The 18,777-nt window shown below is 36.2% G+C and overlaps 1 protein-coding gene across 7 annotated transcripts in view; it reads left to right on the top strand.

Moving 5' to 3' along the window:
- MYO1E (myosin IE) overlaps positions 1-18,777 on the top strand; it is a 94,814-nt gene that overhangs the window by 44,003 nt on the left and 32,034 nt on the right. For all 7 annotated transcript variants that reach the window (XM_080607999.1, XM_080607998.1, XM_080607997.1 and 4 more), the window contains 10 exons: positions 1,049-1,138; positions 2,066-2,160; positions 9,388-9,475; positions 10,755-10,844; positions 11,845-11,976; positions 13,097-13,231; positions 14,479-14,611; positions 16,681-16,877; positions 17,901-17,981; positions 18,347-18,433. In XM_080607999.1, the coding sequence (XP_080464125.1) occupies positions 1,049-1,138; positions 2,066-2,160; positions 9,388-9,475; positions 10,755-10,844; positions 11,845-11,976; positions 13,097-13,231; positions 14,479-14,611; positions 16,681-16,877; positions 17,901-17,981; positions 18,347-18,433 (1,128 nt within the window). The remainder of the gene's footprint in view (positions 1-1,048; positions 1,139-2,065; positions 2,161-9,387; positions 9,476-10,754; positions 10,845-11,844; positions 11,977-13,096; positions 13,232-14,478; positions 14,612-16,680; positions 16,878-17,900; positions 17,982-18,346; positions 18,434-18,777) is intronic.

Genomic DNA, 18,777 nt, shown 5'->3' with positions numbered 1-18,777 from the left:
TAGTTCTTCTCCAACTAATGTGATGCTGTCTTGTGCTCTGGCACCAAGACAGTAGGTTATTTTGTAGGGTAACACAGCAGGATAAATTTCTAATTTTCCTGCTTCTGTATGGAAAGCTTAAATAGTAAGTTTGTCCTTGAACAACCCCAGATTGTTCAATGAAACCAGCAGTACAGTATTTTGGACTTATTACACTGTCAACTCCTAACTCATGAACCAGTCCTGCCTGTAAAGCAGTATCAGTTGCTTCATTTATGTATATAACAATTCAAATATTAAAGGTTTCTAAAGTATTTTCTAAATATAGGTACATGTACAGCTCAGTGCAGAACTGTGAAACACTAATCTTCAAAATGTTGCAAAAAAGCTTTCTGGGCATAATAATAGCTTGTAACTGATTGTTGTCTTATAGGGCAGCCTGCAGGATAAGACTTCTAGGAACTGTCTTCTTATACAGCCTGCAGGATATTATGACTTGTATGGACTGTTAATAGTTACGTTCATAAAGTAACACCACATAACTGAATTACCTAATTCCCTTAGCTCTCTGACTTGTACATGCAGCTGAGTAATTGTCCAGTTCAGCTCAGTCCAGGCTGTTTCCATCTGTCTGCGTGCTCAGCACAATCTCTGTGAGATCAGAATGTGTCAGTACAGCTCATTCTGCAAAGGTCAAAACAATCTTTTCAATACTAGCAACACGATCTCCTCAGTTGCAAAGGAGCAAAGCAGTTCAAATATACCATTTCCTTTCTGTATTTTTACTCAAGAAGTATTGGATTTGGGCCTGTAATACATGTTCCTGTACTTAGCTTGTTGTAAAATACATGTTTTGATAATATGAAAGTATCCCCCTGAATGATATTTTTATATTCTTGTAAGCCTTCTAATTTCATTTTTATTAATAATTGTTTTAAGCTGTGTTTCTTTTTTTGTATTACTTGAATCTATGTACTACTGCGTAATGTATGGAAAGGTTCTTTGGCAGTCGCTAGAGGTAAGATAATACTTTTTAAAGTGTAGTTACCTTAACTGCTTTTAAATACAGACATATATTGGCTCTGTGTTAATCTCTGTGAATCCTTTCAAACAAATGCCATATTTTGGGGAAAAGGAAATTGAGATGTACCAAGGAGCCGTAAGTAAAGCAGTCTCTAATGTACTACAGTATTGGCAGGCATGTAAATGTTATTCTACATGGTTAAACTCTTGAAAGCATGTTTCTGGGTTTTGGTAGTGCGTTGTATTGGAGAAATCGGCTGTTATCCATTACCATATACTGAGTCTTCAAATTGAATTCCCCAGAACATAGAATTAGTATCTCAAGAAAATACTTGCATTGATTAACTCTAATCCATACCAGGCTTTTCCCCTTGATAGGTCTCTCCCCCTGCAAAAGCAGTTTTTAAGCTATTGGGTGCTTAAAGTGTGGTGCATAATACAAAATGGCCATAGTGGATTTGGAGAATATGGGAAGAGATCCCTCAGACTCGAAAAGAACAATAAGAAAATCAAGATCCCAAAATTAGATACCAGTTGTGAAAATACTGCTTGAAGAGTGAGCAGCACAAGGACATTAGGGAGTTAAAATGCAGTTTCCTGCTTTGCTCACATGCCCACAGATAGAAGACTAGGGAAACCATTCGGTTTGAGTGGGTGCAGTGGATGAAAATGAGGCCGTTACAGCACCAGGCTCTGTGTAGTGGCTTAGGTAGTTTATTGTTAGCATATGACCACTGGTGGGATAGGCTTAAATTATATGAGTTTCTCTTGGACAAGTAATGTATTTCAAACACGGCCTATTTTTAGATCAGACTGTTTACAATACTTCAGGAGAAAATTATAGATGAGAGAAAGATCAGTAACAAAAGTAGAGGCTTTGGTTTGCTTTTATTAAACAAGCAAAAAAAAATCCTCAGAATCTTCAGTGTAAAGTGGGATAGAGAATTGTTTCCTTTTTTTTTTTCAGGAAAATAGTTCTTCCAATTTAAATAAAAAATTATATTGCTCTTGCTTCATTGCTTAATGCTGTGTTGAAAAAACTATGCTCTGTTTCCCTTTCTAGGCACAATATGAAAACCCGCCACATATTTATGCTCTTGCAGACAGCATGTACAGAAACATGATTATTGACAGAGAAAATCAGTGCGTCATTATTAGGTAAGAAAAAGATCTGCAAAAAAATTTTTTTTTGTTTTAACTTCAAGAAATGGAAAAGTTTATTTTTTACTATACTAATAAAAACCTTCTGTGTCCATGACCACTGAATATTTTGGGGTTTTCTAGGATAGCTAAGTATTTTCTGACCCTCCCTTTTGTTTTCCAGTGGAATCCTGGTAGCTTAACAAAAAATTGCTTTCTCTCTGCTTCATGCCCGATATCAAATCTGCAATAGCTTGAATGACTACATGAGGTACAGATTAACAGCTATAGCATCCACAGGCAGTGCAAAATCCAATGCTCACATTGACTACATTAACATACTCTGGGTTTAGTTCTATTTCTTTCTTTTTTTTCCCCATTAAAAATAAATGCACTTTTGTTCATTTTATAGTTTTCCTTGTATTCAGTCAGAGACAAAAGGAGAAGAGAGATACAAGCAAATTAATTTTGTCCTTGCTATTATTCCATTTTAATTATTAGGCTGAGAGAATTCACTTTGAATTTATTACTGAGCTTGTTTAATAATAGGCATTACTTAAGTCACAGGGACAGTGAATTTTGGGTACAGAGGTATGCTTTGGTCTCATCTGTGAGTTTGTACATGGTCTATGATAAAAGAAAATGTGCAGAGAGCAAGAACTGCAGGATATTTGATCTGATACACTATCCCTTTTAAATATTTTCCTTTTTGAATGGAAAACTTAAGAGGTTCACTGTAGTTCACCTGGAACCGCAGTTTGCATATGGCACTGTTGTCCAAATACATTTATATATTTTGCAAATAATTAAATTATATGTATTGTGAGTGTGTGTTCAGTAATTTCTTACTGATTGGGTGCACAGTCAAAAAAAAGTTTGGAGATCACTGGCCTGTGGGATTGTATCAGTCAAGAAGCAGCGAAAAGAAAGAAAAGGAAAAAAATTCTCTTAAGTTAAACAGCGATTATTTTATTAACAGTCATTCTTAAGCTTTCTATCATTTTTCTTCAGAACACTCAGAGAGACATCACTATGAATTTAACTGCTGCTGAATTTAACAGAAGAGATTTCAAGACTTGAGTGTTTTTCTTTGTCTGGGGGACCCTCCCTGCTCTTCTCCCTGGGGTGGCTGTGTGCCTTGCAGTGTCACAGCCCCAAGGGGCAGGATGTCAGTGATCCGATCTGATGCCGTGTAACTTACTGCTGGCTGGAACCTGCCAGGAAATGGTGAAGGGTCACTGATGTTGAGCCTCAATGCCCTTTCCCCAGCCACTTGCTAATTTCAGTTTCACAGCAGTAATATAAAGGCACAGGGGCTTAGTGAGTGGATCTTACATGTGGAGGTGCTCCATGTGCAAGTTTTCTTGTACCCTACTGAATGATTCATTGTGAAAACAGGTATAATATTTACATATCTCACTAATGAGCTGCCTAGAGAGCTTGTGAGGAATAATTGTTTGTAAGTTACATTCATTGTGTTATTTGGATTTATGCCTGGGGGTCATTCAGGCAGAGCATTTCTGGGTGACAGGTTGGTTACACTAGAAAAACCGACAGGTGTCCCTCTTAGTATTAGTAAAAAGTGCATGTAGGTATGCAGAAATTGTTGGTTTTACATTCAGGAAGGTCAGCCAGGCATTAAGAGTTTGTGATGCTGAGCTGTCCTACGAGGGCCTCCCTATTTCTAGGCTGCTGTTACATGGTGCCACATAACTTAAAAAGCCCAAAGCTCATATCTTGCTTCTCATATTTCTAAACTGATCCCTGAGCTGTTATCTTTTGGGGAAAATTGATGCCTGTTGCCATGATGAAGTTACTAGTACCATTTGGTCAAATTCAGACCTGTTAGGAATGAGTAAAATCGAGATTTATTTTGATTTTTGTACAAAATAACATCCCAGACCTTCAGTATTTCATATTAAGCTAAATTTATAGTGCAAATTCTTAAACTGTGGTGGACTGTTAATAGAAAGCACAATTTTTGGTATGTTGCTAATGCCTCAAAGTAATGTATACAGAGGAGTCACATTTTCAGAGTGGAGTCACAGGCCTTTTTGAATTCACAGGTTAAATTCTTGAGAGCATTCTTGTGCGTAAATGATGGATGGTACACTCTTCAGAGTGTGTGCGTTGTGTCTGTGCAGAGTGAATTTTTTCTCAGTATATGCACAGACTATTCAAAATATGCTGGAGTTAATTAAAATATACTGCAAAACTGAAACAAGAAAAATCATGTTTTCCAGGGATATTTCAAAGAGTTCCTCTTACTCTCAACATTTTTTATTTGTCCTATGATTTTTCTTATTACAAACACTGGAAAGACTGCAGACTAGACTTACAGGTAGTTTTCATGGTAGTATTTGTTTTTTTGGGACACAGTTAATTTCTGTGAAATTGGTAACTGAGCCTTTCATAAAATTGATTTTGTTTTGCATGATATTTTAATCCTTTTGACCACAGTTCATTTAAATTGTTTAGCTATATCCCATATTTTGCGATTAGAATGACATCAAAATTTCTAATGACTAGATTGGCTTAAAAGGGAAGTTTTGTGAAATTTGGCATTCTGTTGCTTCCATTTTATGTTATTTCATGGACCAGAAAGCACTGAAATTGCTAGCAGACTAGAAGTTCCCAACATCCTGCAGCTCTTGAGTTAAGCAGATGCTTTAGCTAGCTATGTGTCTACTATCACAGCATCAGTTTCACCTAATAGCTGCCAAGGATTTTACCATTACCGTCCCCAAACTGCTGATTGTCAGAAAACTGAGATACAGCTCCATTTGTTTGTCTTCAGCTCCACAGAAGTCTGTGGAATGTAAGCAGCTTCATACAAACCTTTGCATTTCAGTGAACCATAACTTTTTCCATAAAAATTTATCCTGTGGGAAATGAGTGATGATGGCAATGCAATGAGGTACTGATTTGCTTCTCTTCTTCGCAGCCAGTCTAACAGTCTAAAGTTGGATTGGCTTCACTGGAAATCCCTAATGGAACAAAAGAAACAGAGCAAGCTAGTACAGAAACAAGTCCATTGTTTTTCTTTTTTTTCCCCCATCCTCAAGATGTCAGTCAACATTTTTAAAGAAAGGTTTGCAAAGAGGGAAGGGACAAAATCATGTGTAGAGTGGGCTGAGTCTAGCCTATGGTGCACGTGGAGACAAAACAATGATGGGGATGGGGTTGCTGCACAGCTCTGTCTTTCCACAGCATGTGGTTTGGGCACCTGTGGCATCCACCTCCAGACCTGGGAGGGGTCATGCATTCAAACTGTGGGGACCAGATGTAGGTTTCCAGGCAGGTGAAGGAAGGTCCCAGCAGCACCCCACTGTGGTCAGGAACCTATCTGTATGTGGGGACCACTCAACCTTTTCACAGGACATTGAGTTCCAGGATTCTTACTAATGCGTTTGGACGCTGATGGGAAAAGTTCCTCCTCTTCAAAAAAAACAACTGAATTAACTAAGAAGGCAGATCCAAAAGAACATACAATTCTCTGAAAGACTGCATAGATAGTAACCAAAAATAATCTTTTTACATGATAATACTAATGAAAAAGAGAAAATCCTCACTGACCAACCATTCCAGGGCTGGGAAAGACTGTTTCATTAGTGGAATAATTGCAGTATATATGTGTATGTTTTAAGAAAATTATATGTACACATGTCTAATTATAGCTGAGGAGCCGTGAGTTATTTTGAATGGCTGTTAACAGTGTAAACAATGAAGTTATTCCTGGGCTGGATTCTGGCTGGGCTGAATACAGGTGCAATGTGTGCTATGGTGGGAGGAGGGAGCAGCATCTGCAAGCTTCTTCCCTAGTTTAGTATGCACCAGGCGGAATTACAAAGGAAGATTGCTCATACGAGTAATGCAGTTATGCTGTAGTTGGATTTCTTACTGAGCTTATGTTGTACTGAAGCGTGATACTTAATTGAAGCCTCTACTGAACCAAGCTGATAAATCTGTGTCTGCTACAGCAGACCGTTCATATTTCTTCCTCACTAGAAATGGCAGCCCTTCGAAACGAGCAACAATGAGTTGTCTAATCAAGATTTTAATTAAGAAGGATTGTCTGTTGTGGCTTTTAATTCCTTCTGGTCTATCACCGTCCTTTAGTTAAGAGAGTGGAGGTTATGATAAGTATTTTTCTATTGTGTAGCTATAAATATTTCTTCAGATTATTCTTAAGGTTTTACCTCTCTATAAAGTTGAGGACTATATTTTCCATTTCTTTCTGTGATTTCTGCCAGGAGATATAGCAAACAACTATCTATCTATCTTAAGTCTACCAAGTTAAAAATTTAATATGAGATTTCTAGTCAGCTTTTGTGCCTCAAACTTCCAGAAGACTCAAATGTCTGATAGTTCTAAAACGTCTACACAGAATCTAATTGGAAATATGGCTGAATTTTAATGAGGAAGTAGTAGAAATGCAAGTCTAATGTAGTAAAAAAAAGTTAGGTAAAAGCTCTCTGTTTCAGAGGGGAAAATATATCACTGCTGTTATGCTGCTGAGGTCTCTGAACATCACTGGAGAAAGTAAATTTTGTATTTAAGCAAACTAGAAAGCTTATTCAAACATGACAGAATATTTTACATATGTGGTGTTCTTTGCTGGTAGAGCCAAGTGTTCGTTATAAAAATTTAGTATTAGAATTTCCACCTTGTCCTGATTATGTAGATAACTAGCATTGTTTTATAGCCAGGGAGACAATATTAAATGTCACTCAGCAAATTAATTTTAGAGAGAAGAATGAGGCTCTGTATTGGGTCTTGCTTCTATACTCACTGGATTATATTTCCTCTGGGGAGGAAGGAAGGAGCTAAAAACTTTCCCTCTTATTCTGATTTCAGCTAAGTGTTAATTGACTTTGCTGAACATAATGTAACTTTTCTGGAATTGCAAATAGTGCTAGAAAAACAATATGATGCCTTTCAGTGCGTTCTTTTTTGTTTAGTGATAGAGACTATATAATGATTTATTTTTAGTAAGAAAAGTTTCTGAGAAAATTGTACCATAATACACTTCTCACTTTAAGCCATTATCGTTACTTTTTCAACCTTTAAAAACCACTGTACTTCCAACATACTTAAAACTACCAAGCTAGAAAATGATTCTTAACTCATCTTAAATAGTAGCAACAGAGCACTAAAATGTATGTGAAAAAGCTTCTGCATGAGAATCATTTGCCAGGAATGCCACAATTCCCCTATGGCAGTAGAGTACCTGTGCTTTACTGGGGGAAAGACACCATCTCATCAGATAAAATTACTTCAGTTCATAAAGAACGTCTCATGCTGCTCAACTGTAGTTTAATTGGACCTGTTTACTGGTCTCTGATCAGTAAACTTATAAAACTGAGAAAAAGTGTATGCATGCATAAATCTACAGCAAACTCTGAAAGGCAGTCTTTTGGCCAAATTCATTTAATATAAAGGATAACTTATACTGAAACAGAGATGTAACAATAAAATGGAATTATATTCCTCCATATTGATTTCCAGGACAGACACTATGGAACGAGTAATGTAAACCATACTTAATTTGAACAAAGAGAAGGATAATTTATGCATCAAATAAAAACTTAAAGAAATGTATTACATTTTTACTGCTTGTTAAATAACATCTGATCATATTTATTCAGTGTTTGACCCCAGATCCTTGTCTGTAATCAGTTGAAAAATGCGTATATAAACTCAAGAATATGTTTTGGGGTAGATTGGCTTCTCTGTCCTGTTCTGCAATAGGATAAGCAAATTACTTTGAGCAAATTAGGTTTGAAGAAATATTTTTTTCTAAAACATCTTTAAATACTGTTGATACAGGCTTCCAAATATGGTTTGCTATCTAACAAACTTGGTCTGTTCCTGTGAATGTCCTAGATACCAATAATACAGGCTTTCTTCTCCTTGATGTTTAGGAAAAGATGACTTAATAACAGAAGTCATGATCCATACTTGATCAAGAAGTATTTTTTCACCTTTTTAAGTATCCTGTTTGATCTGTAAAACTGCAGTCAGGAGAAGACAAACACCTGAAAATATTTCTGACCAAAAAAAAAGAAAAAGAAAACTCCTGCCAGTATTTCTGTACCTTTTGGAAGCTTTGGGAAGCTTTTTTAGAATTAAGCCTTTGTAAATGCCTCCATTAGTCATGCTGATAAGGAGCTAAGAGTAGACATTCTCAGCAAGTCCTCTTCCTGTGCAGGACATGCTGATGTTTCTCTGGCAAACATAGCTAAAATTTGTGCAGGAAAAGATGTGCAGTTGATCCACATCCAGGAACAAGTAGGCGCAGGACAGAAGAGTCAACATTCGTAGAAATTACTCAGGAGCCTAACGATGGCACAGGTTTTCACACAAGGAAAAAAAAAAAGTATTTCCGATATCTTTGTGACATTGAACAGACATCCTTATGTTGTTTTTTGTATTCCTATAGTTGTTGAGGTCAGGGTAGATTCATTAAGGGCAAAGCTAATTTGCAGCAAGATTTATGTAAGGCTGGAGAAATTCTGTTGAAATGAGGTTAGCTTTAAGGTATGAAATAAACAGTTAAGGTTGGATTGGATCTCCTTTCTATCTTAAGAAACTCTTAATAATCAGAATAAAACAAATCTAATGTAAACTGTATTCACCATTGAAGTGAAATATTCAAACGGAAGGAAGGAATTATTAAAGCTAGTATGGAATATTAAGATTTCTTGTACCCTGTGTCAAGAGGCATAGGAACCGGAAGGTGGTTCTTCCGTCATTCAGGATGTGATTAATAATGTCTCATTATTTCATTCAGGAACACCTAAAACAAAAGAAGTAGGCATCTGGCATGCCACTCAGGGCTTGGATTTTCAAATGAGTTTTTGTGTTGAGATCTGAAATCCCGTTAAATTTAAATGAGAATTGAGTTCTTTACACACTTGTGCTCTTTTGAGCATATTGGTTTAAGTATATTTATTTCTCAATTTACATTATATTCTGACTTTGAAATCTCATAGAGATTCTGGTATCCATGCAGGATGATTTAATCAGAATTATTTATTCATAAAAATATACAAGTAACCATGCTACAACACTGTATTGCAGTCTGTGTTACCAACTTTCCTGATGTAAAACACTTATTATTATTCATTATTATGGTACTATTATTCAATATTAAGATACTTAAAAAAGATAAAACATAAGTTACTCCATTCTTAGAGTTAGTTAAAAACTAACAGGTACATTTTTGTGTTCCTTTTTTCGTAGCGGGGAAAGTGGCGCTGGAAAGACTGTGGCTGCTAAATATATTATGAGCTATATCTCCAAAATTTCAGGAGGTGGCCCTAAAGTACAGGTGAGTTGATTTAGGGCAATACTGAAGCATAAGCATTGTCTGAAGATTGAGTGCAGAGGTAGAATGGCAAAGTCTTGGCAGATGCGGGCAGCCAGTAGGCACTTAACTGCAGAAGCTTGTGATCAGCTATAAGTATATACAAGTCCTCAACAGTAGGGAGTCAGCTGAAGAGAATACTGAACTGCTTGCTTGCAGGTCTCTGGGCCACCTGTGTGAGGAGAAAACCCACAAAACTAGAATGATCTCTGTTAAGTTTTTTTTAGCTCTCACACTAAATTATGTCTAAAAGCGTAAATATTTATATGTTTAGTTAAGGTGGTGTAAAAGTTACTTTAATTATCGTTCTTAACCTTGTTAAGCAATCTTCTATTAGTAGGTGTGATTTTTTTTTTTTTCCTCCTGGACTGGTATTGCATTGAAAACTGAACTGGCTTTTCATGTTTTTATTACTTCTGTTATGTCTCTGATTTGTAGGCATGCATTAGAGAGCCAACAGCAGGAACATCATCTTGTTTCATCAGGTTATCTAATCAAAAGTAGAGTATCTGAAAGCTATCTGAAACAACAAATAGTTCCTTTTCTTATTAACTGTATTACCAATGTCTGCTCTATCTACAGAAGAAGCCCATGAAGTAAAGCCAGTTGCCTTGAGAAATTTCACTTGAAATAAAATTCAATCTTCTTTATACAGCCCAGCATGCATTAAGTTTCTTCTGAAACTAATAGCTAGACCATACTTCCAACTCCTAGGATCAGATACAGAAACAATAGTAACAGACTGTATGGCTGTCTAAGATAGCTAGGTAGCAGCATCACTGGTCCTCAAACAGGTTGCTTAAATACTTGGAGAAGTCTACATTTCATGTTCTGACTTCATACATTGCGGTTGCAGACCCTCAAAGTGATCTAAGTGCTTATGTGGAGAAAGGAAATTGCTGAAAAACAAGATGATGAAAGAAAAAACAAAACCATATCAATTTATTGGCTGTGTTGTTTTGCCCAACTGTGAACAGAAGGACCAGTTGTTTGCAGCCTCAGGCATTTTGTTCAGTTTTGTAAGATTTTCTTCAGAAACTAAGAAGCTTCAAAAAGATGAAAGCTCTGAAAAAAGATTGCATCCATGAGGATATTTTCCAGATACGGTCTTTATTACTTTTTTATATATAATTTAGATGTCATGGTTTTCTAGAAAAACTCTAAGAACTTAAAACAAGCAAACAAAAGGCTGTTAAAAAAATTATTTCTGAATCTCTATTTCTTTTGTTTCCTCAAATTTTAGCACGTGAAAGATATAATTCTACAGTCCAACCCTTTACTAGAGGCCTTTGGGAATGCAAAAACTGTACGGAACAATAACTCCAGCAGATTTGTAAGTCCGTCTCTTAGAGATTTCCTTCATGCTTCCAACTTCTATAGTGTTATATTATTATTCAGTAGTTTAATATAAAATTGTTTATATTGTTCATGATAAAATATATATCAGGATAAAATATAAAATAAAGTATAAATAAAATTATTCAGGAGTGTAATATAAAATGAATACAAATGAAGGAAAACTATATTAAATATAGACTGTTTTAAAACGTAAAGTATATGTTGAGAGGCCTCTTTAATTCTGTATAGACTATACACTTGTTAGTCTTGCAATATGTACTGGTCAAAATTTATAAAATTCTCAGTCTGTAAGCAAATAACAGCAACAAACCATCCAGGTTAGTAAAATATATGCAATAATATATATATATTAGTAATACATAAAAGCATCCTTAGAGTTATATGATGAGAATTAAATACCTTTATTAGTATGTACAGAAAGCAGGAATTATTTTCAGTGTGTCCTTATAAAGTACTCAAGGTACTATTGTGAAGTAACTGCTCACTAGCTAACATACTGTAGGTTCTGTTTTTAAAAGTTACACATAGGCTTTACAAATTTGCTATTTGTTCCTAAGCCAACATGAGTGTTAGTACGATTAATGTCTCCCTAAAAGGACAAAATAATTGCTTTACCTTGCTTCCAAGCAGAACACTGCGTTTGCCATTGGTCATAAATCTGTTAAATTTACTTTCAGTACAGGTGGGCATTACGGTTTCCTTTATGCTAAGCAAGAGTCTCAGCAATGAAAAAGAAGCCCCTCACTTCCTCTCTACCTTTGCATTACTGCATGACGTATTATCCCTAGTCTAGCACTGTATAAGTGAAGAAAGAAGGAAAGATGTGATAGTTCAAGATTCTAAGCTTTGGTAAATCTTGAGGTAGCTGAGTCACAATATCTATAACGATTAAATATGCTACTAACCTTCCTTGAGATATAGTACAAGTAGTGCATGATTTACTATTTACTAGTCATTCAACAACTTTATTGCAGGGGAAATACTTTGAAATCCAGTTTAGCCCAGGTGGAGAGCCAGATGGAGGAAAAATCTCCAATTTCCTACTGGAAAAATCTCGAGTTGTAATGAGGAATCCTGGAGAGAGGAGTTTTCACATTTTTTACCAGGTCAGAAGCCTACAGCTCTTTTATGATTTATTTAAAATAACTTGTACCTGTTATTCCTTTTGGTTGAAAAGTCATTCTCAACCCAATGAGATTATTGAACACGTTTTCAAAAGGATAATCTGGATATCATTGGGAAACTTTATAGCATCTTAAGGCACCATCTGACATAGACCTATATAGCTGCCTTTTAACTCTAAAGAAATTACTTCAATATTTCAGAGGCCGAACTTGGAAATTCAGTGTGATCTCCCATATGGAAAAATGCAATAGAATATAATAGAAAATGAGAACTTTCAAACAAATTTCGTTTTAAACTGGCTTATATAATTTTACTTTCTGCTCTGAAATTCTGTAGCTCTGCTGTGAAAGAGAGATTTAATTCTATTTTGTGGGACACTTAGGATTATATCAGTATGGTGAATTCTCCAAAAATCCTCTGAATTTATGTTACAAAAGCCTTTTCTAGCCTTCGCTGGTCCTTTATTTAGAGTTTCTTATCTGCTTAAGTGCTGCTGACCTAGCTCTACAAAACTAGAGTAAAGACAGTACATAGTAAGTGACTGTCAACGGCATCACATAAAGTTGAAGTGTTGTTGTGAGGATGGAAAGCTGAGTTGGAGCTGGAATTGCTCCAGGAACTGTGTATTCTCCTTTTCTGAGGTATACGAACAGTTTGCAGTGCCCTGCAAATTTTCCTCTGTGTCTAGGAGAAGCTTTTTGATGTAGGCAGTTTGAAGACTCTGGGGTTTTGACTACTCTGTTCTGAGATCAGTTTGTTCATTCCTTCCTATTGCAGCTGTATGTCTGCACAACTGTGCCTGCCTTTCAATAAATATGGAAAATATGTTTCTCCTGAGGATTTAGGTAAAACATTGAAGACTGGAAAACCAGCTTTGCCTAATCTTTGAGATAAAGATAACAGAAGACATTTACCAAACCATTTATGAGAGGGGGGAAGGAATATCTGGTCTTTCACTTAGCAAAAAATAGGAAGGTTACAAACTTTGCACAGTATTACCCTTCTTTCCTAATAATTTCAGACTCAGTCCTGTTTCTGACCAGCTTCATCTGTGCTGAAGGTTGTTATATGATGCCTAATATTGGGATTTTTATTTTGTAGCTGATCGAAGGGGCATCTTCAGAACAAAAAAGCAGTCTTGGCATTACCACTATGGATTACTATTACTATCTGAGTCTATCTGGGTCCTACAAAGTAGATGACATCAATGACAAATCTGATTTCCGAGAAACACTGGTGGGTTTTTGATGCTGATTTGTGTAGTGGTGGATGTATGTTCACTTCACTGCCCATTGCAAAGATATTGATGTTATTAATGTGGGAATGAGAAATTCACATAGAGGTAACTTAAATGGTATTTTACCCGGAGAAGATTATGTATTAACCCAGGGGAGATCCTATCTAAGAGGAGATCCAGGAGATCTGAGGAGATCCAATCTAAGAATCTTGAGAAGATGGCTACAAATCTGTCTTTTGATAGGGAGGTGTTTTGTTTTCCATTTGTCCTTTCTCATAAGGGTGAAAATTTTGTGAATTGTGCGCAGATGAATTGTACATTTAGAATCTGCAGTATAAAATGTGAAAATGCAAACACACTCAGGAATTTCCATTAGAAGAAAATACAAAAGAATACAAAAGAGCACCCTTTTAGCTGAATTCTTGGTGGTGCCTTATCTTCTGTTCCTATTTAAAACATCACAACTGAAAGGCTGGATAAAGGGACCTAAAAAGCATAGATTAGAAATCTTTACCCAATATTGTTGTCAGTTCATTGTGTAACATTTATGGAGGTCACATCAACTTCCTGATTTCCTGTTATTGGAAAATCACTACTTAAAATAAGCATATTAACATGTCTTCTTATTTCTATTTGTAGCACACTTATAAATGCATTCAAAAAAAAAATCATTACTTCTACATTCTAGCTAATTGGGTATTTTGGAAAAAGAGTAAGTTGAAAAGACATTTTGTAAGTTGTCATGTACTCTAGACTGGCTCACACAATGTTGTGCTGGATCACTTTCTAATAAATAGCTGAAATAGCCTAAACCAGACAGACTGTGCTACTGTAATGTTGAGAGTCATCTAGTACCTCTTCACAATTGTTAGTCTCAGTAGAAAAACTATGCATAGAAGGAAGAAAATCATTGTCTCTTAGGTTCGTTGTTCCCCATTTTGCAGTAAACAATTTATTTTCAGTGTGACACTCAAGGGCAGGTGCTATTTCAGTACTACATTTTTTCCAGAATTTATTTTGCTAACTCATGTTCTAAATGGTGTAGATGTTTCTGTATATAATTATTAAAAAATAAAAATGCTCAAGTAGGATATCTGGTACCTTTAGATAATTCAGGCTGTAATGTAATTTGGATGCATTAAGTATTTGAACTCTTCATAAACTAAAATTTTTAAAATAAAAAATTTAAAAAAAGCTTTTATGGTGAAAGTAATTGAACAGTTTTGTTGACTTTTTTTTCTTCCAGCATGCAATGAGTGTGATTGGGATCTTTGCGGAAGAGCAGGCATTGGTACTACAAATAGTGGCTGGAATACTTCATTTGGGAAACATCAGCTTCAAAGAAGTTGGCAACTATGCAGGAGTGGAAAGTGAAGAGTGTAAGTACCTCTGGAAACTGTTGCAGAATTAGCAGTGGGCTGAAACCCAGATGGCATGAGCTGAACTGCCATCTTGAGCTTCTTATCCAAACACAGTGCATCATTTCTTTTAGTGTGAGGCTGCTAATTTAGGTTTTTCCAAAAACAATAATGGTACTGAGGCCCCTGTTCTGTCTAGTACAATGCCATTGACTTTAACAGAAATGTAATTTTGAATTTAAGAAATCTTTTTCCAGTCTTAAGTATGAAATAATTGAAATTGTGAGAACGTCTTTCAAGCAAACTTAAAAGTATTCTCCATTCAGTGCACCAACAGTCATTCATAAAAAAAAAAAAGTTTCTTAATGGTTTGTCTGACATCATCCTCATGTGGAAGCAGCTATCAACTTGTAGAGTATCTCTAGTCTCAGGTACACAGTTAGCGCTTGGGCATACATACACACATCCAACAGAGTAGCCTTGAAAATGCATTGAAGCTCAGAATTTACATACTACAAATGTTATCTTCCTTGTCTCAAATTTCTCATTCCATGCTTTGTTATCAGATACATCTACCCTGGAAATATTTCCTTATTTGTAATGTACTGACCTGGCATCCTTCAGCTCTTGCCTCTTGCTGCTATTTTATATCAGAGGGTGGTGAGGCACTGGAACAAGTTCCACAGAGAACTGTGAATGCCCCCATCCCTGCAAGTGCTCAAGGCCAGGCTGGATGGGGCTTTGAGAAACCTGATCTAGGGCAGGTGTCCCTTCCTGAGGCAGAGCATTGGAACTAGATGATCTTTAAGGCCCCTTCCAACCCAAACCATTCTATGATTCTGCGTTAAGAGTGTAGAGTTATATTATGTTTGGTTCTGCTTCCTTTACAGTAAATTGTCAGCACAGTGAAGGAGGAATTTTTGATGTGGCTCTTATCATTTTACTTTCCTCATAAATCCTTACAGTAATGTTGGCTAAATATTTATTCTGGAATCTTTACAGTATATGTGAGCATATTTGGTCTATACTTCCCTACAGTCTCTTGCCTTTTAAAATATATGATGTTTAACCTTTTCATGTTCTCAGTGAGTTATCAGAGATGCTGCTAGAGACTCAACTTTGGATAGTTCCTTGGTTACTAGTACCCTTGGGTAAATTTAAACAGTTTTCGAATTCTGAAAGCTGGCAGTTATTAACAGTTCTAAAAATACTTTTGGATTAATGTAGTAAAGGGTTTAAAGAAGCCAGATCATGCTGTCATATTACAGGTGTGTGAAGCTCAAGTGGCTGCTGTCCTGGTGATTATTTTACATCCTCCTCACACCAGTGGAGCAGATCTGAAAGCAATGGAACATGGATGAAACATTGTTAGAGGATTATGTGGTTTAGTGGAAGTACAATAGTAACTCCAAGAGACCGACCCTTGGGAGCTATTTCCATATGCTTTTAAGCAATTTCTCTTTTCCCATTCCTTAAGGTGTGTGACACCTGCAGCTAACATCTGTGTATTTTTCTGCTCTGCTTTTATACAAGGGGAACCAGAATTTTCCCTGTAGTTTCAGAACAAGGGTTTAAAAAACAAATAAATGGAAGGGAATTTAAGACTTTTTGCAATATTCTTAGAGGAAGAAAGGGAAAGGATTTTAGGAAGCAATAGTACTCTTTCCTTATTATATTTTATACGTTTCATGTATTTACAAATTTTTTTTCAATTGCTTCAATTTTACTTAATGTGTGAGCTTCGTTTTTTCTTTCCATCTCCTCCAGCCATTCCATCAACCGTATAGTTCAAAACTATGGCTTAAGACAGCTTACATGTTTGAAGGACTGAAGGTACAGAAATAGATGACTATTTTACATTGAGGTAGTTTATCTTAATTGAAATCCATGTACCCAAGGACCTGAAAATTTCCTTGGGAAGCTTAGAGGAATTTTTAAGACATAAATACCTATTTATTTTTTTAAAGCTGCATGCCCCATGAGGTTTATTACTGCTGTTTGTTACTAGTGATACAGCTACTTTTTTTTCTTTTATTGTGCACTGGTTCAGTGTATAAGTCATAATCTAGCAACCTTGATTTTTCTTACAGTTTTGGCTTTCCCTGCTTTCCTCCTGGGAATTAACCAGGACCGCCTAAAGGAAAAACTGACCAGCAGACAGATGGACAGCAAGTGGGGAGGCAAATCTGAGTCCATTAATGTAACACTAAACGTGGAACAAGCTTGCTACACCAGGGATGCACTGGCCAAGGCCCTTCATGCCCGTGTTTTTGATTACTTGGTGGATGTAAGTTGTATTTCCTTGATTCTGTTGAAGTATTGATACAGTGGGAATGTTCCTTGCAGAGCTTTTCTTTTCCATCTTTTTTGCACCCAGTATATGTTCCTTTGCCTAAGCCTTAGCAGCAGCACTGAGTAGTACAGTGGGAACACGACCACATACAAGGCACTGATTATATTACAAATGCTACACTTCCTTTGAAGCAAATGAGCTGTGCTTTCAGCGCTGCATTTGTTCAGTCTCTTGCCACAACTGACCTGTATGATGTTCTGACATCTCCGTCCTGTCACCATCCATACTTCTCTGAAATCAGCCTTATTTTTCTCCTACAGAATTGAGCATTTTCAAATGAGCAGAATAAATAGGTTATGTTACTTGTCCCCTGTTCTCTTACCCCATTCTCCTGCAGAGAATCTCCTTCAGCATCCTGATACTGTGGCATTTGAGCAAATGCTCAAACTCCACTCTCCATGCTGCAGTGCTTTCTGTTCAGGATGACACTGTAGGCTGAATTGGCAGGGGATAAACCTCACCTTTGGTCACAGATGTTAGCTAGATTAAATGATGTCTGCTCATCTGCTCTGTGTTGGCACTGCTAGTATCTCAGAAGCCTTCCTGTTCATGACAGTTCTGAAATTCCTGCTATATGAAATAGGGGACTACAGAAATTGGTGAAAAAAATCATGTTACTATCTGCAAAACGCATCAAATATCAGACTTAAAGCTGGTCTGTTTTTTTGTTCACTCTTTTTTCTTCAACTGCACTGAGCCAGTTGCTCCAAAGGAGGAAGATTTTTACAAACAGAAAATTCAAAGGCTCACTGACTTGGAAAAAAGGGTAGTATAATGTTCATTTCCTAGATATTAATAACACTTTATTAAAAAGTAAAGTACCCTATTAAATACATATGTATTCCATTCCAATATGTTATTTCTGAAGAAACTCTGTGTTTATATAAAGGTTTATGAATATACCATTTAAATATTTTAAGCTTCACTTTGTTTTATGTTTTGTATTTGTTTTATTAGTCCATTAATAAGGCTATGGAGAAGGACCATGAAGAGTATAATATTGGTGTCCTCGATATTTACGGCTTTGAAATATTCCAGGTGAGACGATGCAACATTCAGCATTTGAGCTGATCTGACCTGACAGTTTTTTGTTACTTAGAAGGGAAAAAATCTAACAGGAAAAAAAAAAAATGGGGCAGAATAGAAGCCAAAAAAAGACAGCTTCTTGGACGTAAAGTTCTTGCTGCTAATGTCTCACTTAGTAAACACAAAATATTGAAAAAAGCTCAAAGAAACTTTGGAGGGTCATTGATCCTAAAACAAAGATCTGAGATTACACACAACGCCTATAAAATCAGAAACCTATCCATCATTGACAATATTTCTATGAAGCTTCTCCTACTAATGCCAACATAAGAACTAAGAATTACTGCATGAGAATAATTTTGTTTCTTTTTCTGTAGAAAAATGGCTTTGAGCAGTTCTGTATCAACTTCGTTAATGAAAAACTGCAGCAGATTTTTATTGAACTGACACTGAAAGCAGAACAGGTAACCAGACATTATTTTTGACTTCATAGAAGGAGCTATCACTTTCTCAGTTGGTAGAAAAAGTAAGGTTTCATCATCTGTTAACAATAAAATTTGCCTTGTTAAGCAAGAAACAAAAAACCAAACCAAACCAAAATCTTTGCTGTTGGCTAACCCTAAAAATGTAAACCAAGCGAGTCCGTCATACTGTGTACTAATGTAGTCATATGACTGCCTAGACTTGCTGTGTGCTCTGACTCACTGACAGGAATGGAAAACTGCAGTTCTATTCCATCCCTGTGCTTTCATTGGACGTGACAGAGTAAAATGGGAATACTTTTCTTAGTTTCCTCCACACCCATTCC

This window comes from Anser brachyrhynchus (genome assembly GCF_964034855.1).
Source record: "Anser brachyrhynchus genome assembly, chromosome: 11".
Lineage (NCBI taxonomy): Eukaryota > Metazoa > Chordata > Aves > Anseriformes > Anatidae > Anser > Anser brachyrhynchus.
Note: the sequence above shows the minus strand (reverse complement) of the source record. Positions and strands in the feature narration are given on the sequence as shown.